Source organism: Amblyomma mixtum, chromosome 1 (assembly GCF_055824585.1).
Source record: "Amblyomma mixtum isolate Tamu chromosome 1, ASM5582458v1, whole genome shotgun sequence".
NCBI lineage: Eukaryota > Metazoa > Arthropoda > Arachnida > Ixodida > Ixodidae > Amblyomma > Amblyomma mixtum.
Window position 1 is genome coordinate 85,284,533 of NC_143012.1, and position 26,263 is coordinate 85,310,795.

Here is a 26,263-nt window from a genome sequence, read left to right on the forward strand (position 1 = left end):
GTCTGGAGCGTCTGCCTCCGTCTGGCGTCGGGACCATCTGTCGGCGCATCTGTGTTGTGTTTTGGTTGTGCTTGTCACTCGGCTGGCGAAGAGCGCGTTCCCACGTGTGCTTTCGCGCTGGTGCGGCGGCAGTTTTCACCCACGCTCCCGTGTCGTCCGGCTGTGGGCATGATGCGTGCGGCCGCGGGGTTCGGCTGGAGCGCGGCCGACGCCGAAGCGGCGACGACGACGTCGCTGCAGTGCTCCGGCGGCCGTCGCGGCGGTGGCGGCGGCGCTGGGTCGTCGGCGTCGACGGCCTCTTCGCAGCAGCAGCAGCGAGACGCCGACCAGCGGGCCAAGGCGATGCTTCGCGAGGCCGTCGACGCCGTGGTGGAGAGCTTCGCCCGGGGCCCCCAGGGCTGCAGCCGAGGTAGGCCAACGCGATCACGCCGCCGCCGCCCCTGACCCACTCGCCATAAAGGGGTCGTTCGTCTCGGCCGGCGGCCCAGGGTCGTCGGCCGTCGCGCGGGCCGAGACCGGTTATTCGGGTGGCGGCGCGCGCACGTGCTGAGACGCGTTCTTCAGCTGAGTTCGCCAACAAGAGCGACGGCCGACGATCCGTTTCTGTCCCATCCGCCGCCGCATCGCTGTGTGGAGAACACTGCCCGTGGGTTCCGATCGGCTCACGCAAAGAATTCGCTCCTCTCGAACCTGGCTGGTGTTGCACACGGTCGCGAGGCTGGAATCCCGTCGTCCGATCCATGACATTCCCGAAGCTGAATTTCTTGACAGAATAGCTTTGAAAAACAATGCACGCCATAGGTTTCGCTTTTCATCAGTGCAACTGGCAGCGTCGGGTGCGCGAGCGCGTGGATATATCGGTTACAGCCACACAATGTATTGCTGTGGTCAGTAGACCTTTAAATTCTCCACTTTTCCGCCCATGGCACTAGGGGATTAAAGGAATTTCACTTCTAAAGGGCTGAATTTTCTTTTTAAAAGCTCTCGGCATGCTGATGCGACAAGTGAGACGACATTTGTGCAATCTCTTCGTGCCTGCCTACACCGTGTCCTCAGTACATTACCTAGTCAGATGGCCGCATACCTTGTCTGCCAGGCCTAAAATAGTTGGACCGTCATGTACTTGCAAGCTATGTGCCCTGTGGCCCGAGCATGCTGAATAGAAACCAACCCATTTAAATCAAGTGTTACCCACACAGTGTAGCATCACGCTGCTAAGCACACCGTTTGTGCACTCGAGGGAACTGTGATCAACAGCGGTGATCCACAAATACGTTTCGCTTACAGTACTATCGGACAACACACCTGGTGGACACTGACCGCACAACCCTGTTGTGACTTCGTAATTGCTGTTTTATTTTGCCATGATAAATCTAGGTTATCTGTACAATGGCTTAAAAGAAATAATATAGGCTGTGATCCTGCCAGCCGTAGAGCGCATAGAAGGAAGCCTGTGTAGACATCACTGCAAATCGGGAGAACACATATGGCACAGCACCATAGAGCTGATGTGTGACCTATAGGCATTGGCATGAAATAAGCACGTTTGGCCAGTTTTGCATTCATATCTGTGCACATGTGTGAGTGTCTGACTAGTAGTAAATTGGTTTTTGAAGGAAGGAAGTGGCGCAGTATTTGTCTCACATATCTGGGTGGACACCTGAACAGCGCCACATATCTCAGTGGACACCTGAACCGTGCAGTAAGGGAAGGGAGGAAGGTGGGAGGGAAAAAAAGAAAGGTGCCATAGACGACCACCACTTACATCACACAGCATAGGGGTGCCTTTTGCATTCCGCCTGCATCGAAACATAGCCACCACGGTTGGGTTCGAACCCGGGTACTCTGGCTTGGTAGACGAGCCCCAGTTCATAGTTCAGACAGCAGCTAGATGATACCACTAGGAATGTAGCCCATGGCTTTTTTTTACTTCTGTTTTCCATTAGAGTGTGGGCAGAGAATGAGCTCCAGCAAGGTCAGAACTGGGGCTGATTAGTTAAATGTCCAAATTATTTACATGTTGCTCAAATGGAAAGACAACAAAAGTGGTGCGCGAACTAGTAAGTGATCTATAAAATGTGCAATGACAGATTTATCACGTGTGCAAAGTAATCGCACAGATGCAGTAAAGGCGAGAACTGCTTAGGATACGAGCTTACACTGAGTGAAAAGAGCGGTCTGGCTTCGCAACCTTTGTCACAAATTTGTGCAATTGGTTTGAAATGTGTGTAATTAATTTGTTCCTAAATCATATGCATTATTTGTGTTGTTTTTGTTAATCCTCATGAGCAGCAGGTGAAGAATTAAAATGGATTTTGGCTACGTGGATAGGCTTGGCAGTGACAGGATACAAATTTTGTTACTTGTTCCTTAACCCTTCCCTCTCTCATGCTTGGCTTTATGCATATTCGGGGTGTAAATGAAATGAAGTTTCGATGGAGGCGAAATTCTAGAGGCCCGTGTACTGTGCGATGTTGGTGCTCAGTAAGGAACCTCAGGCGGTCAAAATTTCTAGAGCCCATCACTACGGTGCCCCTCATGGCCTGAGTTGCTTTGTGACGCTAAAATCCCATAAATCATAATCTGGAGTTGTAGTTCTGGCTGCTAGACCTGTCTGTACGTGACATCCCACTTTAGGGCTGGTTGAAGATATATATGTTGTCTAAAGTTTTGGCTCATTTAAATGTTTCTTATTGTGGGGTATAAATGTCATGCCCTGTGTAATGCCCATATAGGCCTTTAGTGTAAATAAAAGTACTGTGTTATCTTGCATGTTATCTGGCACTAAGAATTTGACTGATACGGAGTTTGAACTAACAAGAGCCTTTTTAATGCATTTGATGATGGCGAGGCTAAATGACTTTTTGAATTGGCAGAAGCACTCTGCAAATTGATCTGCTGTCGTAAGGAATGTCCGCAAAACTGGCCACTTTCACGAGAATTTATGTGAGCCAAGGGAAAGTTAGTCGTTCGTGTTAGTAATTGCACGTGTGACTCGCGAGCTTGAAGATCCAACTCGGCAGTTTCAGAAAGGATGGACCAAATGCACGGCATTGTGATGAGTAACGGAGTGGATTCCAAGAGAAGGCAAGTGTAGCAGGGGGCGGCAGAAACTTAGGTGGGTGGATGAGATCAAGATGTTTGCGGGAATACGGTGGCCGCAGCAGCTCGCAAAGGACAGGGTTAATTGGAGAGACATGGGAGAGTCTTTTGCCGTGCAGTGGGTGTTGTCAGGCTGATGATGATAAGGAGGATTATATGAAACAGTGGACCTAAAACAAAATACTGTTGATTACTTTGGCTGCTTGCTGTGTTTGGAAAGGCACAATTTGTGTGTCCCCAGATGAGTGTTGTGGGAACAGTAAAGGCGTTTGGCAGTTGGTTCATTTCAAGCCTTCAGTTCAAGCTTCAGCAAGGTTCAGTTCAAGCAGTCTCCTTACACTGTAGTTGAGACAAGTTGAAGGCAAAGCTTTTGCAGGGCTCCTTTCCTTCTGCTAACCACATGGATTAAAGGGCACCGCTTGTAAGAGCAGAAGAAAAATTTTGTTATCGGTGTTCGAGCAGTACGGTGAACTTGACTTCCGCAGCTCTCATTTGTAATATAGTCAGACTGTAAGAGCTGTATTGCAAGGTGAATATGGCTGCATAATCACTGTACAGTGGTGAGCAGCCTTGTCTGGAGCGCTTGAGCAGTGCGCACTTGGTAACAAAAACCGAAATTAGAGAGCAGCCCCTCATTACAGGGCAAAGTTTTCGTGCCTGCTTTGTTTACGAGGCTATCTGGCGCTACTTCCGTGCAAGCGTTGCAGCTGGACCCTAGAGGCTGCCACAAAATCTGGATTTGTTTGCAAGGAAGTGCACCGCCCGAGCGCTCTAGACAAGGCTGCTCGCCACTGTACATACTATGTTAAGAAATCATGAACCCATTGTTTGAAAGAATGAAGTGATTTCTGGATTGGCACAGCACCCGTGAATAGGATGCATTGGTATAGTACAGCCAATTTCAAAAGTGTGTGTCTAGGTATTAGAGAAATGTGCATCAATGATGCGACACTGTCAGGCATTAAACAATGCAGAATTTGTGTACGAGTAGGCATTGTTTTCTGGCATAGGTCTGCAAAAAGGGATGGCATAGGGGTGTATTTATTCACTGTCACCAATGGTCCAATGAACGTGCTCAGCACTGTTCTGCTGTGCACTTGTAATGGGAGCAGAAACTGTAATGCGTGTGAACTAATTTTCTCAGGTTCACACACTGAGGCTGTTGTTGACCTCATGGCATAATGCCAGTTGCGATTACTTTAGCAGTTCAACCTTGGGCCTAGGACATTGCATGTCCCTGTGAACAGAACTGGACACTGGAGTATGGCAGTTAGTGTGGGAGAATTTATGTATTGTACCCTCAAGTGCCATCGCTTTACAGAGAGGAGTTGGTGATACGAACAAAAGTTAAATTAATGTGGCAAAAAGCCGGGCATCAAGATAACTACAGTCGTGTGCAATATAAGAGGGAACAAACTTTATGCACAAAATTGCAAGTTTTCTAGTTAGTTGTGCTCTAAATTTGAAAATGACTTTTGCGTATCATACGCCAAGAGGAAAACTAGGTAGGTTTGGTTTGGTTTTGTGGGGTTTAACGTCCCAAAGCAACTAAAGCTATGAGAGATGCCGTAGTGGAGGGCTCCGGAAATTTCGACCACCTGGGGTTCTTTAACATGCACTGACATCGCACAGCACACGGGCCTCTAGAATTTCTCCTCCAAAGAAATTCTAGCCGCTGCGGCTGGGATCGAACCCGCGTCTTTTGGGCCAGCAGCCGAGCACCATAGCCACTGAGCCACCGCGGCGGCAAAAAACTAGGTAGAAAACAGAAAAAACTATGCTTGTCACACATAATTACAGAGTAAACAATAAAGGAAGGAGTGTACGATGGGGGGCTAGTTGGTACACTTCTTCCCTGTGTATCGTCCTTTGCGTGGTTTTCGTTCTTAGTTCAATAAAGGAACACTCAAGCTTTGTTTCCTTACACATTACTCACAACTGTATGTACAGAAAAAAAAGTTAAACGGAATGCAGTAAGGCAGAATTGCTTTTCAGTGGATTCTCCTGATAAGTGACAGCAGTGACGAGGTTTAGAGCAGTTGTGTGGGGCCACCAAAAATTGACCCTCAAAATGCACCACATACAAAATGGCAATATTATATTGTGTCCACAAAGGTATTGCTTTCAGGCGGTAAACAAACATCTTTTGTCAGTGTTCTTCAGTAATTTCGTTTCTGAATGCCTATTTTTAGATTGCAACGAGCATTAGTTGGGTACATGTGCCTTAGGCAGAAAATAAATCTGTACAGAAAGCCAAGCAATACTCTGAAAGAATCTAAAGCCATTGGGTTACACTGTGAGAATTGGTACACCAAAGCCTTGCACCATGTCATGCACTACATTTGTGTCACTGTACTTGAACAGAAGTTAGACTAGTTTTGTGGACAGTTATCGGGTTATGTTTTCGGTTTTATGTGGCTAGAACGATAAATGTTCTTGCCTTAAAGGGGCCCAGAAACACAATCTTAGTTAACTGTTTTGGCTGTTGATTGCATACAGTGAGTTATAATGGTGCTATTAGCGTCGGTAATACCGCATACATTCCGTTTTTTAATATTTTAATGTCCTCCCAAAAACAACTTCATGGCTCTGATGGTGTCGCCACACAGTGGCGGGTTTTTAGCAGTGGATATGACATCACCTGGCGCGAGCTTGATGATTGGACAAACAGTAAATATACTGCAAATTGTGTGAATAAATAGAGACACATATTGTCACCTGTCTGCGTTTCATATTAGATCAACAAAAACAACTTGTTTGTCTTAGATAAAAGCCCTGCAAAGCAAGTAAAATAAAAATACACCATCAGGGGCGCTCTGGCATGGAAACAACGCTGCCAGTCTCAGCAAGAACGAGTTACAGAGAGCAGGCAACCATGGAGCACAAACTTCTGCGACGTGCTCTGGCTGGCTGTTTTGATTGGTTGCGCCAGGTGCCGTCATTGGGAGAGTGAAATAGGAGTGGGAAGCCCCGCCAAAATCGAGTTGAGGGCAGCGTTTTGTTTGCTTGTATTTTGAAATTTCTTCACTGAATAACTCCCGTTCCTGTGCATCGATTCCTGTAATTCTTTTTAAGTCAGCATCTGTGTGACATGAACCCACCTGAAGTATAGCCGGTATTCCTCCAGGCAGTGTTTCGCAGCCCCTTTAATACTCTCATTAAACGCCACTCCTTAGGCAGATGGAATCCATTTTTGTTTTCTGCCTTTCTTTGCTGTTTAGAATTTGTTCGAAAGGAAAGGGATCATCACGATTGATGTCTGGTTAATCGAAGTGTCAGAGCAGCAGTCGTTACAAAGGGTGGCCATATGGACAGGGCAGGTCCACTGAAATGATGTTGATTGTTGATTAAGCCCCTCAGCGAGTGAAATATTTTTGGTTTGCTGAGAATTGTCAAAACTGTGAGGCTTTCCAGTAGATTCTGGTCATTTGCTCCATACAAGGAATGACTCCGTTTCAGACAGGAGGTTTCCTGAAAGCAACTGACAGTAGAGGCTTTTGCCTATCTCATTTGACGCAAGCAGCTCTGGAAGATGGCACTCGGTGTGCTTGAAGTGAAGCAGCTCAATTTGATACTTCGAGCAACGTGGAGCAGTTTGCGCTATTAGGAAACGAGACACACAAAAAAAGGGCGTTGCCTCGGCCAAGCAGTGGCTGTCCAAATTGGAGAGTTTCTCTGTTTATGAAGTCCTGTCCCACTTTGTATTCGGAGCATGTATGTGATTGTTGACCGCTGACACTTGCTGGGGTGAGCCTACTGAATCTTGCAAGCCAAAATCCACCGCACGAGATTCCATCTTGAGCACTGAATAGTACCTGTCCATAACCAACGCTCTTATGAAATGTAAAACGGTGCAGTTGTCCCATGAGTATCTGTTCTCGCTTCGGCGAGCGCGGCTTCGGCCGCTTATCTGTTTTTGTGCAGCGTCCGCTCCGGCGGACGCAGTTGTTGCTGCGACGCGCGTCTTTTCTTTCCTTTTCTCTTTCCTCTGATCTTTGACTCTCCTCTATCTGCACGTGGCAGCGGTGGTGGCTCGCTGGAGCCAGTAGGCAGGCCCGTGCAATTTCCTTTTCATCCTTCTCTCAGTCACAACAACAACAACAACTGTTGTGCTCAATATGACTTGCAAGTCGACCAAAGCGAGCCAACTAAGGTTCGCGTTATAGTAAATCAATGCACTTTCACACAGAGCATCCCAGCTTGCACAGTCATTCAGTCTATCTTTTTCTTTGCATCGACGGCTAAATGCATCAATTTTCAGTGCCATACGGCTCGCAGTGCTTCGTGAGCTCAGCTCCTGCCACAGGTCGTGCGTTGCAGCTCATATTGGACGTGATAGCACATATCACGGAGGTGCCTTTGAGAAGCTGGCAACACAGTAAGCTAGGTGTTTCGAATTAGTTTAGTAGGAGGAGGCATTTGAAACGCATCCTGGGAGACATCAGGGTCAGGCTGTGACCTGTCTTTCTCATTTTTAAGGTACACTGTTGTCTCTGGTGCGACTTGTGTGGCACTCTGGTGTAACTTGTGTGACACTCCGGTGTAACTTGTGTGACACTCCGGTGTAACTTGTGTGACACTGGTGTGACTTGTGTGACACTCTGGTGTGACTTGTGTGACACTCCGGTGTGACTTTGGTGACTTTGGTCTCGTTGTGGCCTTCTTGTGGTTGCACTGTGCTCTGCTGCCTGGCCATGTTTTTTTGAACAGCCTATGTGCACACACCCCGTCCCCCCTTGCACTGCCCGCAGTGAATGTGGTGGAGGCCCTGCAGGAGTTCTGGCAGATGAAGCGCCCCGGTGAACCTGTGACGTACGAGCTGGTTCCTGCATGCAGCCCGCCCTACGTGTGCTACGTCACGCTGCCTGGTGGCAGCTGCTTCGGAAGCTTCCAGGTGAGTTTGCCCGGCAGATTACGGCCTTTTTCTGTGGTGGTTCATCACGTTTCACAGCTTCCAGTGTACTGCATACCTTGACTGGCGGCAGTGTGGGTGTGTTGCGTGCACAGTGTTGCGCCATAGAGGTGGTCCCGTAGTGCTTGCCACCTGTTTCGTGACTGAGCACTGCCAGCTTTCTTGGCGGTAGTGAAGACTCCGAGTCAGGCGTCGGTGAGATCAAAAGTACATTTTATACATTATGTACAAGGTAAAGTACAGAACAACATCGGCACGGGGGCCGAGAGCTAACACAACGCGACTGTTTTCGCACAGCGACGACCAGCGTGTTTCCCGGCATAACAACAGTGGTGTTCACTGATCAGTGTCTGTGAAAGGTGGTGAATACCAACACATATTCAAAAAAAAAAAAAAATGGAAATATACTTCGGCAGATTTCCCAATTTCTCAAAATGCATCTGGTATTAGATTAAATTCAATTCATCTGTCCTTTACAGTAAACTACCCAGATTAGTTGTTTCTGCGGAGGGATGCAAGTAAGCTAGTAATGATTGTATGGCTTCTTCCGGTTTTGTTAACATTTATTCGCCACCAAAAGACTCCGTTATTGCTGAGAAAATTGGATTTAAAAATGGAACAATCTTTTTCCTGTCACTCGGTTCAAACTTGCGACGTCAGGAGCGAGAAGGACTCTGCGATTTCCCGTTAGGATGTGAATGACGGTGTAGTCTAGCATTGGGGGGGGGGGGGGGGGGGGGGGGTTTGTGTGTGAGAAGCTGCCGCGACATCACCACAGTTTGCCCGTGAAAACAACCGGCGGTGGCAATACCTGTACATTTCACTTTTACCGTATTTTCCGGTGTATAAGACGTGGTTTTTTTCCAAAAATCTTGCTGGTGCGTCCTATACAAGGGTGCGTCTTATACGCGAATTTTCCGTTTTTTTTTTTTGCGAGTTCAGAAATTACTCAGGTTCATGTTCAAGCTTTTTTCACCGAAAAAATATTACTACCAATAACGCGGTTGTAACATGGTTAATACTTCAATACGGGGACCGCCGTGCGCTACTTTTTTAGGTGAACTTTATCATGAAACGGCGGGGTTGACCACTTCTGGGATCTTAAACACGCGGCCGTTTCGGAGAGCCCAAGCAAAGGTAATGTGAAATGCCAAAAGATGGCGACAGTCGCGCTTCTCGCCATTGTCAAGACAAGCCAAGAGAAGCCGATATTTTTTTTTTAGTCACCCTTTGCAAGTACGTGGTGCAAAGAGAATGCTTCAGCCGCGTTGCCTTTTCGATAGCGCATCCGAAGATGAAGACTTTGAAGGTTTTATGTAAAAATAAATTGTTGTGGACATAAAGAGAGTTCTTTTGCTTTTTTTTCTTTTGTGCTACAACGTGGGCGGGTATGGCGTGAGTGTTGCCTTTTTCGATCAATTAGCGTTGCTTAAGAACTTCTCACACGTACGGTGCATTTTACGATGGTCGCATAAGCATGCTTAATTAAGCCTCACTAGCCTAACTGGGTAAATTGGGGTGCGTCTTATACACGGGTGCATCTTATATACCAATTTTTTCAATGACACCCTGCATATATGGGGGGTGCGTCTTATACAAGGGTGGGTCTTGTACACCGGAAAATACGGTATGCTCTTTTCTGTCTTATAAAAGCTCCATTTTCATGGGAATTGGTCTTTATGTGATTAGAATGTGGTAATCTGTCGATACAGGCGCTCATCAGTATGCCCCAGTGTTGCTTTAAGGAGCTTGTCGCTGAAATAAGACTGTTTATATCTATCGCAGATATCTGCATCCATTTCTGCCCAGTAGAGATGCTGCCATTGGCAGTGTTGCTATCGGTGCAGTGTCTCTGTTGATTAGCGCCAGTGGCAGTGGCACCGTGAGCATGATGGCAGTCTGCCCATTCAGGATATTTGAGAGTAGGTGATAAAAAAAAAAAACAGTTAACCGCACAAGAAAAGGTGACCAACATCAAACAATGAAATGAAAAGGTGTCTAATGCTGCTTTCTGCTAGAGATAACTCTAATGTGCTCAGTCCTCTCTATAAAAATACAGTATGTTCACTCCTGATGATGCAGCCTACTTAGTAGAACAGCATCAGTTTGGACACTATGTCACCATTGTAGGGTCTGACCCTGCTGTCTCAATCAATTTACAACGTAAATTACTGGCAATGCCACCAGTTTAGCTCTTGTTTCTACCACCGTTGAACAGGACTTAGCAGAATATACCAATATTTTTTTACTCGTCTCTGATGATAGATTGTTAAGGCAGGCAGTGGGGAGCACATAGATAGCCTTAGAACATGTTATGCAGTGCTCAGTGTGATATGCATCACAGTATCGTTGCTAGTGCTAGGGCCAGTTTATAGAATGCAATGTGCAAGTACTACCAGGCAAGAAAGAACGAATCGCAGGTCATGCCATCTGTGACTGGGCATATGCAAAAGGAAAGTAACAGGTCAGCAGTTCAATTTCAGAAAAAAATTCGGCAGTGGCTTAGCTCTGGTTAAGCCTGGATATACAAGCGAAAAGCTTCAGTTATGCTTGGCTTGACGTCATGGCTGTCACAGTTCGCTCACAATGCACTGGGACCACCACGATAACGGTGGAGGCATTCGGCCGTCCACACACTGCCTGTACGGAGGCGGAGGAGGAGACGGAAATCGGCGCGGTTAAACCTGCCCGCAGGAATGCAGTGAGGAGGGTTGCCGGCTGCGATACGGGCAACACGCAGCTGCAAAGAAAGGTCGAACGGCAGGGAGGAGAGGAGCGCGTGCAGTAGTAGCGGCGGTTTTCATGTTTTCACACTAAGGGCGCAAAAGCCACAACTGCCGTGGCGCAAACTCCTGAAAATTGTGTGCGTACGCTAACGCTGTTTCCCCGCTAGCGTTTTGCGCATTCGCACTCTGGACCCGCTATTACTCTATGTACGCAATTGCGCAAAGCCCGCAATCCTTTGGTTTGGTTTGGTTTGTTTATGGGGTTTAACGTCCCAAAGCGACTAAGGCTATGAGAGACGCCGTAGTGGAGGGCTCCGGGAATTTCGACCACCTGGGGTTCTTTAACGTGCACTGACATCACACAGTACACAGGCCTCTAGAATTTCTCCTCCAAAGAAGTTCCAGTCGCTGCGGCCGGGATCGAACCCGCGTCTTTCGGGTCAGCAGCCGAGCACCATAACCGCTGAGCCACCGCGGCTCGGCTCCGACCCTCGTAGTGAAGCTTCAAAAGATTTGCATCTGTTGAATGCTGTTACTGTATGCATTTCTGGATGCAAAATTAAAATGAACCTTTGACCACATGCATGGTAGAAAGTGGTCCCTCTCTTTCTTGTGGGCGTCTGTTTCCTGCTCAGCCAACAGCTCCGAAGCTGTAGACAAGCACCTGTCACCCACAAACGTTTCGAAAGGTTTTCAGCATGTTTACACTGCTCATCGGTGTACAGCATACATATGGTGTTCAAGGGCACTGCACATAGGGGTGCAGGGTACACATTTGGGAAGGAGTACGTGGCTCCAAGTGGTTTCACATCCCGCTATCTTTTTTTCTTTCTTTCTGCAGAACTGCCCAACCAAGGCAGAGGCGCGTCGCAGTGCGGCCAAAATTGCCCTGGTCAACTCGGTCTTCAACGAACACCCGAGCCGGCGCATTTCGGACGAGTTTGTCGCCCAAGCAGTGCACGATGCCAAGGCCTCCTTTGGGGTGAGTACTGGCTCCCCGGTGTTAGTCGTGGCCATTGTAACTGTGTGAAAGTTTACACTCAGCATGACTGAGGGAGGGCATAGTGACATATATTAGAAAGGACGAGAAAAAGAAAGAAAAAAGTACCCTGCTCGCACCGCCGGTTGGCACAACGTGTTGGGCATGGTGACAGTAGCCACACCTTGAAATCGTTCTTATGGCTTACTATACACCAGTTTTTCGGTGCCTGTTGAAAGCATTTAGGTCGCTCTTACGGCAAGCTCAGTAAGTAGACAGTTTTAGCTGTGCGTCCGCAAAAGCTGTGCGTATGCTACGGGCGGACCTTACGCGCAGTGCCACCCGTCCTGGCAACGACAGTTTTAGTTGGGAGTGGCTAGCGTAGCGCCCGGGAAGCGTAGGATACAGTGGCGCCATCTAGCGACAGCAAGTCAAAGCTCCTAAACTGTGTGCTACGGAAACTTTTTCCTCTTTTATTAATGGCAGTGGTGGTTGCATTCAAAGGCTTTGTTTCTTTTTTAATGTAAATCAATTGAATCAAATGAAAATATAAATTCTAGCGCACAGTTGGTGAAGTACTTTACCGGAGGTCGTTGCTATGACGACAGTGTACGCCGTAGATAGGCTTAGCACCAAGAAATTCTTGGATTTATCTAAAAAACGATGACTATTTGTCACATATATCGTTATGGAGCGGTGAGAATGCACAAAATAAAAGTGAATACAACCGTTTAGACCGAGCTATCGTGTCGAAAAATGCAGCGGCGATGCGGTATTTGGTCCGAAGCGGGCGTGCAGGGCGCCGCCATGTTGCTAACGTTAACCACGCAAGCCACGCAAGCAACGCAACGCAAAGTCCGCTGGCTTGCGTACGTACGCAAGACACAGGGCTAGCGCTTGCGTTCTGCGCATGCGCACTACGGTCCCCGCAAGCTCCTTGCATACGCTAAGCCCTTGCGGACGCACAGCTAAAACTGTCTAGTGTGGTTCATGAGGTGCGGGACTGGTGAGTCCGTCACTCCGTGACAGGTGCTACAGAGAAGCTTTTCACCGAGTTTTGAACACATGCTTTTGTTTTGTTTAGGTGTGTTATTAGTGTTATGGTGATGTGGTGCATGTTAAAGCTGTTTTGACATGAACTCATATGAGCCAAATGTTTGGACACTGAACAATATGGGAACGTTTGGAAGGTTTTCCGCAGACTTAGTTTAAAATGGTCAGCTTAATGTGAACTGCATTGATTACGCTTGTGGGTTAATTCCTTTTCTTGCCGGGGAAAAACAGGAAATTTTATGATGGTGTACATAAAAAAAAATTTGTTTGCTAATAAATTTAATCTTTTCACTTTATTGCAGCGAATTATAGTGTAGCCAATAGAAACCTCTTTTTAATGACAGACAAAAAAAAGCAGATTTTACTGCTTATGAAGAAAAAAGTTTTTTATTGATAAAATTTGATAGACTCTAACGAAAATTCACAGAAATAATACATATATTCAGCCAGAAAATTGCAAAATAAAAAGTCTAGAATGTAGGTTTTATGTGCTATTATGTCAGAAACCAGAATACAGAATTACAGAACTCTTCATGGTAAATTTTTGGATCTGTAAAAAAAGAAATCTATTGCTCATGTGAAGAACCAGAACTTTTGGCTACTTCGCAGTGTAGTGCTTAGGTCTACCCCAGGTTTTCTTGGAGAAAACTCTATCCGCTACATTGCTAGTGTCCCGGAATCAGAACATGCGCGGTGCCTTCAGAGAGGCTTGGAATGCAGCGAATCTCTTGGCGATAGTCCAGGCTGGATGGAGCAGCCATCTCTTCCAAACTAAGATCAGACAAATGGACATCGTTTATTTGCACCGAAGTGTCGCTTGCATCTGGAATGTCAGTGTTGCGGAATCCTGAGAACACCGCAGTTGCTGAGCAGTATCAGTACAAGACGAGGACACCACATTGGATGCCATGCTCACCATGACCACACCGCATTGATAGGTTTCGAGGGAAATTTAAAAATACTCGTTTGTGCAAGTGACAAAGAAACACAACCTGAAACTGAAGTACATTTCTTTTGCAACACGCTAGATGACGTTACTTGTCCAGAAACGGTCCGGATCACACAGAATAGGCCATTTCATGCTTTTTTTCAAATTGAATGATTTCATAGGCGTGGTAAGAAAGCGTAAAGATAAACCTTAACAGTGAGCACCAGCCGTGGCAGCTCCACACCATGTACTTGGGGCGTTCACACTTTTCAAGCACGAAAGAGAGAAAAATTGGCGGGGGCTTAGCTTTGGTTAAGCCTGGTAGGTTGCGAAAGCGAGTGCAGCACCTCTAACGGAAGGAACGCGGCGTGCTGCGTCTAAAGAAGGAACGCAGTGTGCCGCGTCTACTGCCTACAGGACGAATCGGGTTGGGTAGCCTATCTTTTTCCTCGCTTATGACGTCACACCACCTGTTAGACTACAGCGCACCTAGTGGGAGAAGCGCGAAACGCCCGGCGTGGCTACGAGCCATGCTACGCTGAAGAGGCAAGTTGATAGCCCATCTTTCGCCTCGCTTATGACATCACACCACCTGTTCTATCACAGCGCACCTAGTGGTAGAAGCGTGAAACACCCGGCGTGGCTACGAGCCACGCAACGCTGAAGAGCCAACTTGGTAGCCCAGCTCTCGCGCTGGTATGACATCAGTAGTCACGTGATGTAAAGCGTAACTACCGGACCATGCTGCACTGAAGTCTCGAAACCTGGCGTAGTATTGCTTTCGCAATAAAAGCTTCTTGGCACAGTGGTGGCATCTAAGGGCCCAGCACTACAAGCACCTAAAACAAGCACCTACCTTCGCTTCTTGCCAATATCTCACCACTGTCCTAGCGTCACCTATAATGCGTTGCTTCTGGCAGACAAAAGTGCACCTAGGCTTGGGCTGCATTGAGGCTGCATGTGTATGCAAATGTGCGACTGAACAGAATAGCTTCGGCTCTGCTGTGAAAGGAGAGGAGGAAGATGGAAAGGCTACATTCTTATGATCTCAGAGCCTCTGCCATATAGCTAGCCAGCGGGACACCGTCATTGCACTGGGAGCACTAGGAACTGTAAGGAAGGCTGAAAATGGAAAGAAGGCGTTGAGCATTCTTTGCTATCAAAGAAAGGGAGGAGGAAGAAGAAATGGTAGGAAAAAAAAGCTGCCCCCCCCCCCCCCCCCCCCCCTTTCCCCCCGTCAGTTTGGCCTGGTTAAGCTAAATGTGACTTATGTGTGCTAGCATGTTTGCCCTTGTTTAGCTTTGTTTATCTTTGTTTTACATTTTTTTAAGCTTGACTATTCGAGTTGCACTGAAATGTCCTTGCAGTCGTTCCTCAGCTTTCCTCTTGTGATAAGCCTCCTGAGCTGCTTGTTGTAATTCGAGTCGCCGTTCCCTCTGTTCAGTGATCTCTGAAGCCACTTGTACACGCACCTCTTAACTGCACGCTCCTCTGGGAACTTCATCATTCGCCTTTTCTTTCTCACTCTTCACCTTCGACATCCCGTTTAGCAAGTTTACACTATCTTCGCCGCTCTGCTTTGGCTTGACACCTCACTTTATTCACTGGATTGGTTGGCTCATGTTTGTGCATTCTTTTTTTTTTTGTTGCTGTTCAGCTTTCTGTGCCCATCATTCGGCTTCATAATCTGTCGAAGGACCAGCTTCGTCCATAATTTACCGTTTGCTGCCCTGCGTGTTCCTCCGCTGACTTCATCCTTTCTGGCATCCGCATGTGCACACGACCGTGTTCCTCCCTCTTCACCATTGCACTCCTTGCCCACTCGCATGCAGCTAACGCAATGTTCCTCCGAGCTTACCTGAGTTACTCTGAGGCTTCAACATAATGAGTCACTGCTTTTTTTGCTATTGACTCATCTAGTGCGAGCACACTAAAAAAAAGGTCAGTGTCTTTTCCTATCGTGATCACATGAACTTACGTTGTCATGCCACTGCTCCTGACTTCTGACCATGCCTGTCAAGCCGTAATTCCGTCTTGGCCAGGAGGTTGTGTTGGTCGTGTATGGGATGCGTTCCTCGTGCTGCAATCCTGATGGTCAGCTGTGTGCACATAGAAAGCTAGAAGGCCTAGTTGTTATCCGAAGTAAGTAGTTGGCAATCTGTGAAATACGGAAATACCTTGGAAGTTCAGGGTCACAAAAAGAGTTTGGGCAGATATTATAAAAGATGAAGTATTGATTATATACATTTTTGAAAATGGCAATAATGCACAGACATGGAAGGAGATGCACACATCTTTGCGCGGAGAGCTGGAAGATATTCTCAGCTGGTTTCAGAGAGCGTGTGGGACTAATCTTATAGTCAGCAGAGTCATTTGGAAAGTCAAGCTGACGGAATTCTGCTTGAGGTTGAAGTCGAGTTTTATACAGTGGTCGGTGGCTGGGCTGTTACTGCAGAAGGCTTGAACTGGTCTTTCATTGTTTCTGATGAGACCGCTTCCATAAACAAAGTGGTCTGCAGCAGTTTGAAGGAGAAGAAGCTGAAGGATCTCATTAGGAAACATGAGCTGACTGACAAATTTGATGTTGGGACTGCGTGTTTTCTTTATCAGCTGCTTTCCCAGAAAATTCTCACATGTGCTGATGACAGCAGCATAGGAGGTAAGCGCAGCGAACTTTGGATCATGGGCATAAACATGACCAGAACATTGGAGAAATCTAGAAAGTCATGCTGCTTCAAAAACATGAAAACTCTGCTGGGTACTTGAATGGCCAATGCTCCAGCATGGGTTGAGCCAGTCAATTTTTATGCAGTGGCTATGGGACGTGTGTAGCTCCCCGCAGTCACTACACCCTCTGGCCTTGAGTCAGAATCATTTGAGATACTGGGAGTGGTAGTGATTTTGCTCCAAGAATTGGGCGTGGGTGTATATTTTCTGTCCTTGAGAGGAATGACTGCAAATGAAATGTATTGCTATACTTGAGTATGACAAGCAGTGATAGCATCATGAATGTGAAAAATTTGTGATTACGGGTGTGACAGATCAAACCCTGAGCATAATGTTCCATCCACTCAAAGGACATGACTCTTGAAGTGGAAGGAGGGTTAGAGGAAGTGCTGACTGATGAATCTTGAAGTGGAAGAAAGGGTTAAGAGGAAGCACTGACTGATGATTCTTAAAGTGGAAGAAAGGGTTAAGAGGAAGTGCTGACTGATGATTCTTGAAGTGGAAGAAAGGGTTAAGAGGAAGCGCTGACTTGATGATTCTTGAAGTGCAAGAAAGGGTTAAGAGGAAGTGCTGACTGATATCAGAGTCTCGAAGTGGAAGAAAGGGTTAAGAGGAAGCGCTGACTTGATGATTCTTGAAGTGCAAGAAAGGGTTAAGAGGAAGTGCTGACTGATGATTCTTGAAGTGCAAGAAAGGGTTAAGAGGAAGCGCTGACTGATGATTCTTGAAGTGGAAGAAAGGGTTAAGAGGAAGCACTGACTGATGATTCTTCAAGCGGAAGAAAGGGTTAAGAGGAAGCACTGACTGATGATTCTTGAAGTGGAAGAAAGGGTTAAGAGGAAGCACTGACTGATGATTCTTGAAGTGGAAGAAAGGGTTAAGAGGAAGCGCTGACTTGATGATTCTTGAAGTGCAAGAAAGGGTTAAGAGGAAGTGCTGACTGATATCAGAGTCTCGAAGTGGAAGAAAGGGTTAAGAGGAAGCGCTGACTTGATGATTCTTGAAGTGCAAGAAAGGGTTAAGAGGAAGTGCTGACTGATGATTCTTGAAGTGCAAGAAAGGGTTAAGAGGAAGCGCTGACTGATGATTCTTGAAGTGGAAGAAAGGGTTAAGAGGAAGCACTGACTGATGATTCTCGAAGTGGAAGAAAGGGTTAAGAGGAAGCGCTGACTGATGATTCTTCAAGCGGAAGAAAGGGTTAAGAGGAAGCACTGACTGATGATTCTTGAAGTGGAAGAAAGGGTTAAGAGGAAGCACTGACTGATGATTCTTGAAGTGGAAGAAAGGGTTAAGAGGAAGCGCTGACTGATGATTCTTCAAGCGGAAGAAAGGGTTAAGAGGAAGCACTGACTGATGATTCTTGAAGTGGAAGAAAGGGTTAAGAGGAAGTGCTGACTGATGATTCTTGAAGTGGAAGAAACGGTTAAGAGGAAGTGCTGACTGATGATTCTTGAAGTGGAAGAAAGGGTTAACAGGAAGCGCTGACTGACTACAGAAGAGATAGCTGTTGACGTTGGCATCTCTGTAAGATCTGTGCACATCGCTCTCCATGAAGTTGTGAAAATGTGCAAAGTTCCATCGAGATGACTTCCATAAATTTTGTCTGGTGAATGTTGGGCCTCAGGCCTTACAGTGTGTCGGGCAGTGCTAACACATGATGATGGTAGGATATCAGTTGCTGTAGCAGATGAAAGGTAGATTCTTTTTTCACTTCAGACACTGAGCAGTGATCAGATTAAAGGTGCACTGAAGAGGATTCTGAACTTGTCTTTTTGCCGCGGGAACTCGATCTACACGTTCCTAGCATTCTTAGAAACTGCAACTTATTGCCCTGTATGGCCGATTTCCCTAATTAAATCGAATTAACGTCCGGCTCCCGCCCTTTTTTTTAAATTCTGCCTCATACGATGGGCGGAGTCGACCAACGCGTGAAGTTCCTTTCAGCCAGCTCCGTGGAGGCTTTGCTTTCGCTTTATTTTGTTTTTTAGGTTTCCATGAATAAATAGTTTCATTCACAGATAATATAGCCGCAAAATAAGCCCGCAGAAATAAAAATACGCGCGGACTATTTGCTACTACGGACTACTACGTATTACTCCGCCGATGGCAGAGCGGCAAGCCGCCGCGGGACTGGGTGAAAGGCACTCCACGTGTTGGTCGACTCCGCCCACCGTACGAGGCAGAATTAAAAAAAAAGGGCGGGAGCCGGCCGTTAATTCCATTTAATTTGGGAAATCGGCCATACAGGGCAATAAGTCGCAGTTTCTAAGAATGCTAGGAACATGTAGATTGAGTTCCCGCGGCAAAAAGACAAGTTCAGATTCCTCTTCAGTGCACCTTTAATGATAGCGCACGAGCTCAGTACTGCTGAACAAATTCTGGGAATGAATTTACTCCCATGTTGAACAACCAACTAGCCCGAGCACAAACTGTATATTTAAAGGTGGAAGGGGGCCTTAAAAATAAATTTTTATAATGAAGTCACAACTATGAAATCTTCAGGGAAGATGCATTTTTGCATGCTGATTCCAAATATGTAATGTAATTTTATGCTCAGCAAGTCCTTGTGCACTTATGCAATATGTTAGGTAGCTTTTGCCAAGAGTTTGAAAGAAATTATGCTGCAGGGAACTTGTTAGACTGCACGCCATTGGTTTCTCTTGACATCAAGCTATGCAATAAGGGTAAAATTATCATCCTGCCTGTTATGGAAGGTGAGTTATAGGATTTTGAAATTATCAATTTCATCCTGTTTGCAAAGTGGCAAATTCAAAACCCTGTAACTCTACTTCTGTTGTAGGCAGGATAATAATTTTGCCCTTATTGCATAGTTTGATGTCGTGACAAGCCAATGGCATGCGTCCTAGCATGTTTCCTGCTGCAAAATTTATTGAAGGCTCTCGGCAAAAAGTTACATAACATATTATATAAATGCAGAAGGAGTTGTTTTACATAAAATTAAAGTACATATTTGGAATCAGCATGCAAAAATACATGTTTCTTGAAGATTGCATTATTGTGACTTAGCAAAAATTTCTTTTTCTAAGACCAGCTTCCCCCCTTAAATGCTAGAATATGGCCAGTGCTATGAAGATAATGGCAGCCATTTTTTGGCACATTGAAAATGGCACATTGAAAATGTTACACACACTCATTACAATGTGAAGGGGACAATAGCAGTGGCTGAAGTCTGTGAAGTTTCTGCATGCGTTTGCAGAGAAACAGCCAGTACCTGTAACAGCACTTGCAAGCTTCAGTGAATACAATGCTCTGGATTATTGGATAGCTTGTATTTAAAAGTTTCTTCGCAGTAGCATATTTGAAGGTGTTCTTTGCACTTTGTAGCCACTTGGCCTTGCTCGCACTTGGAAATTTTTAGTTTCTTCCAGTGCTCAAATGCCCTCCCTGCAGTGGCACATTTTCAAGCCATTGCACTCTTGTGTCAGCTGTTTTCCAGTAGGCAAAACAGGTTTTCAAAAAAGAAGTGTTTACAGTAGCCAAGCTATAATGTTGTAATTGCCGTGAAAAGTGTGCGACTGCAAGCAATTTATGTTGAAACATGAAGGCAGTTTAAGATTTATGGAGTCACGGGCTTATCTAGGGAATCACCACAATGCTCTGCTCTTTCTTCTTGGCTGTATACTGCACTCTTCTTTTAGCAGGCCGCTCTTCTTTCTGTTCCGGCGTTTCTTCCGCACGGCGTTTTCTTCTCTTGTGATTATATCGCTCCGCACTACTCATAGATTCTTCTTCGGCATTAAGTGAAATTAATTAAGCCAATTAATTGAACAGATTAATTAAACTGATTTAACTAATTAATTGAAATAATTGAACTAGTGAATTAATCGAATTAATTGATTAATTTAATTGGTTGATTGGTTAATTAATCCTTGGCCCGCCTCACGCGGCGGGCCGAGGAGGCCGTCACGTGGTAGCCGCCGCGCCAAGCGAAGGAACGACTACGGCCGAAGAGACGAGTTGGGGCCCCTGCTCTCCTCTGGTCGTGACGTCATGCTGTCACGTGGCACGACCACGTGACAGCGAAAGAACGACCTCCGCCGACGGCAGAAAAGTGCTAGCAATATTGCTTTCGCAATAAAAATGCACAAAACACTGGTAAATTGAGGTTTGTGAATCTCATGCTGTTGAAATCAGCTTGGTACCCTCCACTACAGTGGACTTCAAAACACAGGTGTAGCTCTTGCACATCAGTGGCTTGTTCACCTTTCTGTGAGCTGTCCTGCACATGTGAGAATCTAGGCTGAAAGTTCTCCCCGGCAGATATGGGTGAAAGGTGAGGAGATCAAGGCGGGTGGTTGATGACGTGTGCCACGAGAGTGATTCCCATGGCATATAGAGTACACGAGAGGCTGCAGCTTAGAAGACCGAGCTGAGGGCAGTTTTGTCTTACTTTTGGAACTTCAGGCTGTAGTACAGTCATACCTCTTTAACATATACACTTTGGTCTCTGAGTGAAACTGTCTATAAAGCAAGCCATCCGTAATAACGAATCATGAAGGAAAAACACAAAATGTGCTAAAAAATAACACGTTATGCTAAACATATGCTTGCATTTAAGGCAGAAAGCATCTAATGCTATTTATGGCAATCCACATGTCAAAACTACAGCAAGCTAAGCATCTCCCTTATAATCATCAGCTGTAGTTCTCACATGCCAAAGTCATTTATTTTTGCTTCATATTCATATTACAGAAGGTACAAGTGAGGCCATGCTAACATTCTCCTCATATGTGTGTGTGTTTTGGGAACTGCTGTTCCAGTTCCTGTGTGAAAAGCTATGTAAAATGCTTGTAGGATGTCTGCAAGTTAATGTAGTGATATTCTGCGGATGTCTACAGTGAGGTAAAAGCGATATGCACTATGTAGTCAATCTCTGCAAACAATCATGAGTGCCACTCACGTTTCCTCCACAATGAAAAAGTTACCTGAGCAAGAAGCTAATCGCAACACAAAATTAAAAGCTCAAAAATTTTGATGCCTCTGGTTTACCTGACAGAGTCATGCATTAAAAACTGATTTCGTTCACTGTTGAGATTGGTCATTGGAGTAATACAGGATGCTGTGGGCCATGGCTCATTGTTGCTGACTGCTGTTTTCTGAAGTTGTACCCTACTGTAGTCATTGAGTAGTCAAATTCTGGATGTGCATAGACATTGTCTCCAGGATGTGTGAGTGGCTATTTCAGTCGATAGCTCTATTAGATGATGGTTTGAGACTTTACTTGTAGAGGTGAAAGTTGGACTTGCGTGCTCTAATCTGCGGTAATCAAATGAGGCCTTAGCAGACATGCAATCTATGCGCCTAGATTGCTTTTCACGCATCCTGGAGACTGTTGTCCCAAAGTAGCATGGTTATCTCGGTTGAATGTCTGCTTTCCAAAGCATGCAGCATGCTTACTCTACATTGGGAGAGTAGCTGTAGGTGCTCATGTGGTCGACGTGGAATGGTATGCCTCCACTTGGTCTCTTTCGTATATTTAATGCATAAAATGCATTAAACGGTTTCATTCTGATTGTTATGTGTCTGTTCTTCCTTGTGCGCTTGTTTTTAGAGCGCTGCTCTTTGGCGTCCGTTCCTGGGTTTCGCGTCGTCGTCGGCGTCGGCCTCGTAACCAGCTCCGCCCCCCTTTCATCCCCCCAGCGCTATCGGCGTCAGCGGCATCAGTCAGTCGCTGCTATCTCTTCCCTCCTCCCTTTATCGTGTTGTCCGCTTGCTGCGCGCGCTTCTGCCCCCATCGTTTGCCGCTGGGTGTACACGCCGCCCCCCTCCCCCCTCTTCCTGCGAGTCTCCGGTTGTCAAAGCGCCGGCTCGAGCTTAATTCCTTTCTTCGCTCCTACTCCAATGCAACCCCTGTGTGGTGGCAATCAGAGAGCCAGATCGGTGGCGGCGGATCTGTATATGTGCACCGCCCGAGCCGAAATTGCGAATACGTGTGAAAAAAAAAATTCTGTGATAGCGCATACATGTGTTGCTCGATTTCTTTGCCTCAATCTATCGAAAAGGTGAAACAGCTTATTTGCTGCGCTCAAATTTCGCATTAGGAAGTAACGTAATCGTCGGTAATTTTTTTTTGTCAATCTGTTTGCACGTGTAGACCTGCACAAAGGTGGTACAGTCTACCCCTGCTCTGCACCTGTGCTTATTATCCTGTGCACAGACTGGAAAGCAAATGGCCTAATGCGAGAAGGCCAAAATTTAGCTGTAGAATGCATTTCATGCATTGAAAACATGGGAGAGAACAAGCACAGGAGCAATCGCCACAGTTGCACCTGTGTACATACTGAACTTTGTAAGATGGGCTAATGCCCCTTCCCTATATAGACCTTTCTGAAAGGCGCTCCATGGGCATTGGCATGTTGCTGGCTGGACTGTTGTGTGCACCCGGCTCAAACGCAGTGGAAGGGGCAGTTTCTGCGCCTGTTTGCCACGCTCCAAAAAGCTGGTGTTGTTACATCTGCATGTAGCCAATAGCAGTGTCTATAGTTGACGCTGTTATGCCAGGGAGCTCACCAATACTATACCTTGGAGCTCACCAGGTCAAATCTGCGCTTGTCTTCGTAGCATGTGAGCGTACTTTTGTTCACAAGTGTAAATGATGGCATAGAAGAATACATGCGCCTCTATGGGAGCTCCATTAAGTGAAATGTAACGAGAAGCTACCTGCTGCATAAAGCAATATTGTGCTTTTGCGAAATGTGGTGCCTGCTTTTGGGTAGTTAGCCTAATTTTATAGTGACGTGGTGAAGGCATGAGCAGTTCTTTTTCTATGTTCTGCCGCCACGATCAGGAGTCATGCATGCTTGCATGATCTACCACCAGGGAAACAACTGGCCATTAAGAATGGAAAAAGAGAGATATGCCTTGGGATAGTTAAGGGCGGTACTTCCGAAGCGCTCATTCCTCGAGGGCGTTCTTCAGAGTCTGCTCTTTAATACCTTGGCACAGGGCAGCCAAGGCGTCGAGGCGTTCCGCTTCATGCTGGAGGCGAACCGGGGCCGCACCATGCTTGAGTTCCAGGAGCTGATGAGCGTCTTCCAGCTGCTGCACTGGAACGGCTCGCTGAAGGCGATGCGCGAACGCCAGTGCTCGCGCCAGGAGGTGTTGGCGCACTACTCGCGCCGGCCGCTGGACGACGAGCTCCGCTCCCAAATGGCCCTGGACTGGGCGGCGCGCGAGCGCCAGCTGGGTCCAGGCCGGGTGGCCGCCGAGGCTGCGGCCGCCAGGGCCGAGCTCGAAGCGGCACGCCTCGCGGGCCGCGAGCTGCGTTTTCCCCTGGAGAAGCAGCGCATCCTGGCACTCGCTGCCCGCATGAGCGCTGACGGCCCGACCGCGAGTCCCTGACTGCTCCCTGGCCGCTTTCAGCAGTGTAGGCCAGCTGCCCGCTTCTGAACAGAGCGAGGGCTTCGCCAGGTCGACATAGCAGAAGCCTTTCTCCCGCTGCAGTGCCGTCCATGCATGCAGGCTGTTCAAATGCAGCCATCCAGGTCTTTCAAGTGCCTTTTCTGCTTGTATTGTGTGCACTGGCTGCTCTGCTGTCAACGCAGTGAGGTTGTGATGGGATTGCATTTGAGCACGAATGCTTCACTTGCACAGTAGACAGTTCAAGTACAACTGAAATGTCTATATTCAGAAAGCTGTTGGTGCTGCCAACATGCTGAAAAGGCAATAGTTTTGTCGTTGCCTATATGTATGTTCAACCTGTATGGGAGTCGGTGCTTAGACTGCGATACGTAGCAGTGCTTAGCCAGTCAAGTGCTTCGTCTTCTTTGAACTCTATTGGCAACAAACTGTACTGTTGCCCTGTCAGCTGGAGGCAATAGTTTTGTCGTTGCCTATATGTATGTTCAACCTGTATGGGAGTCAGTGCTTAGACTGCGATACGTAGCAGTGCTTAGCCAGTCAAGTGCTTCGTCTACTTTAAGCTTTGTTGGCAACTCACTGTAGTGTTGACCTGTCAGCTGGGCTTCCAGATTGGCGACTGCAGCCACTAAGTGGTTGTTCTTGTTTGTTGCTAGGGAAGCATATGTTTTTCGATTTTTGAGATGGCCACACTCAGACAGCTGTTGGCTACACATGGGACCAAAAGCGGGCTTCTCCTGCCTTTTTTATTTACTTGGTACAGTGGTTGTGTTGAACCACTCGGCTCTCCTGTGCTAAGCATGTGTTGGGGCTTGCTTCCCATGATTGAGACTTTTTAAAAAGCAGAGACAGACTTTTCATTTGGCAGCAGATTAAGCCGAGCCCAGCAGTATGGCAGTATTGAGTTGTTTAAAGACCAGCTTTGCAAATGCGCTGACACTGAAATCTCGTTGACATTTTGAGTATTTAGATAAATGAACCATTTAGCCAGCCTGTAAATGCTGGCTTGCTGCCTTGTGCCAAACTGTTTATTTGCCTGTTGCATCTGAGTGCCATGACAGTTGCAGTGGTCTTGCCAAGGAAAAGAATACTCATGTGAGACTCTTCTTTTTACCATACTATTTTTAGTGTGTTTAGGCCAGATAAACACTGAACTCATGCAGTAGTGTACAACTGCAACCAGTGTGTTATTCTAGCCTATTTAGGCTTTGATCCCAGTGTCGATTGATTAGCAAGCTGCTGTTTCTAGCAGACCTTAGAAATTACCACGTAGGCATAGGCACTTCATTGTAGAGCTTGCTTTGGGCTATATTTCTGTGTCAGCTTTTTATTGCTTTGGACCATTTTGCTACTGCTTTTGGATTTTGTGCGTTCATGTTCAGCTGTACGCATCTGGCGGTTGATTAACGCATCCATAAATGCCTGGCTTTGTGAAGCAAAATGCTCATTGAAACTGGCAAGGAGAAAAATTGCGCACATTACAAAAAGGTAATACTCACTTCTTAAGAAGAGGAAGATAGGCATGAAAGAGAGAATACTCGTAAGTGTTGGAGCTGGATCCTCATTTGCTGCATCTGTGCAGGCTGGCCACTCCCTGTGCGAGTTGGAATCCCACTGCCTATTGGATCTGTTTCACGCAGCACTTTGCTGCAGATTGGAAAGGGGTGTACCAGTGTTATTGCGGTCCGTGTCGTACTGTTTGGATTTGGCTGATTCATGTGTAGGACCTTTGGGCCTGTGCAACCTTAGAAGAGTACTGCCACAAAATGTTACGAACAGGATATCGGTGGGACCTGGTTACCAAGCATCTGTGAAGACTCTTTAATAAGGAAGCTAGCTTGGAACGTTTCTTAATATGTTTACTGCATCGTTGGTCACCGGTGGATGATCGCCAATGGATGCATGCTCTGCGGCACGAATACTAAGTGGCAAGATGAAGCTGCGGGACGGATAAGGTTTTTCAAAGAGCCTGCGAAAAACAAAAGTGCCAAGTTGCTTTTGCAGTCTGTTATCGGTTCCAATAAGTTGTCTTTGCTGGAGGCTCACTGGGGGGTCAAGCTGCACCCAAGAAAATATAAAGGTGCCCCATCAGTGAGTCACGACGCACAGAGATTAGGGCTCCAAAAATCGCAGCCGCAGTGAACATGTTAACTCAATATTGGAGTACTAGGCAATTGACTCAAAAGGGCTACACTCTAGGCTATTTGAGTTTACTGTATACCCGGTGTACGACCTTCTGTCACATTCAAGAACGATTAGTCGCATCTGATTTTGGTGGCTTTTGGTGGCGTATCCAAGGCACTGGTAGTTCAGTGGAGTGGCAAAGGTTTGTGAGCTTGTTTGATTACCAGCTGTGTTTTTTGTGGTGCTTGGTATTATGCTAAATGTGCATTGCACCTGAAGCTACAACTAGATGTAAACGATTCTACAGGGTCTTGAATATTTGGGGGCGGGGT

General features: G+C 46.6%; 1 protein-coding gene across 1 annotated transcript; it reads left to right on the forward strand.

Moving 5' to 3' along the window:
* On the forward strand, positions 1 to 26,263 carry LOC149367088 (protein limb expression 1 homolog). The gene is made up of 4 exons (XM_089554132.1): positions 1 to 409; positions 7,854 to 7,996; positions 11,582 to 11,722; positions 23,394 to 26,263. The coding sequence occupies exons 1-4, from the start codon at positions 169 to 171 to the stop codon at positions 23,787 to 23,789; spliced, it is 921 nt and encodes a 306-aa protein (XP_089410258.1). The 5' UTR covers positions 1 to 168; the 3' UTR covers positions 23,790 to 26,263.

Excerpts from the sequence above, each read along its gene's own strand:
- LOC149367088 (XM_089554132.1), top strand. The coding sequence starts at position 169 with ATGATGCGTGCGGCCGCGGGGTTCGGCTGGAGCGCGGCCGACGCCGAA. Across the intron at positions 410-7,853 it reads CCCCCAGGGCTGCAGCCGAG|TGAATGTGGTGGAGGCCCTG; the intron begins GTAGGCCAACGC and ends CACTGCCCGCAG. Across the intron at positions 7,997-11,581 it reads GCTGCTTCGGAAGCTTCCAG|AACTGCCCAACCAAGGCAGA; the intron begins GTGAGTTTGCCC and ends TTCTTTCTGCAG.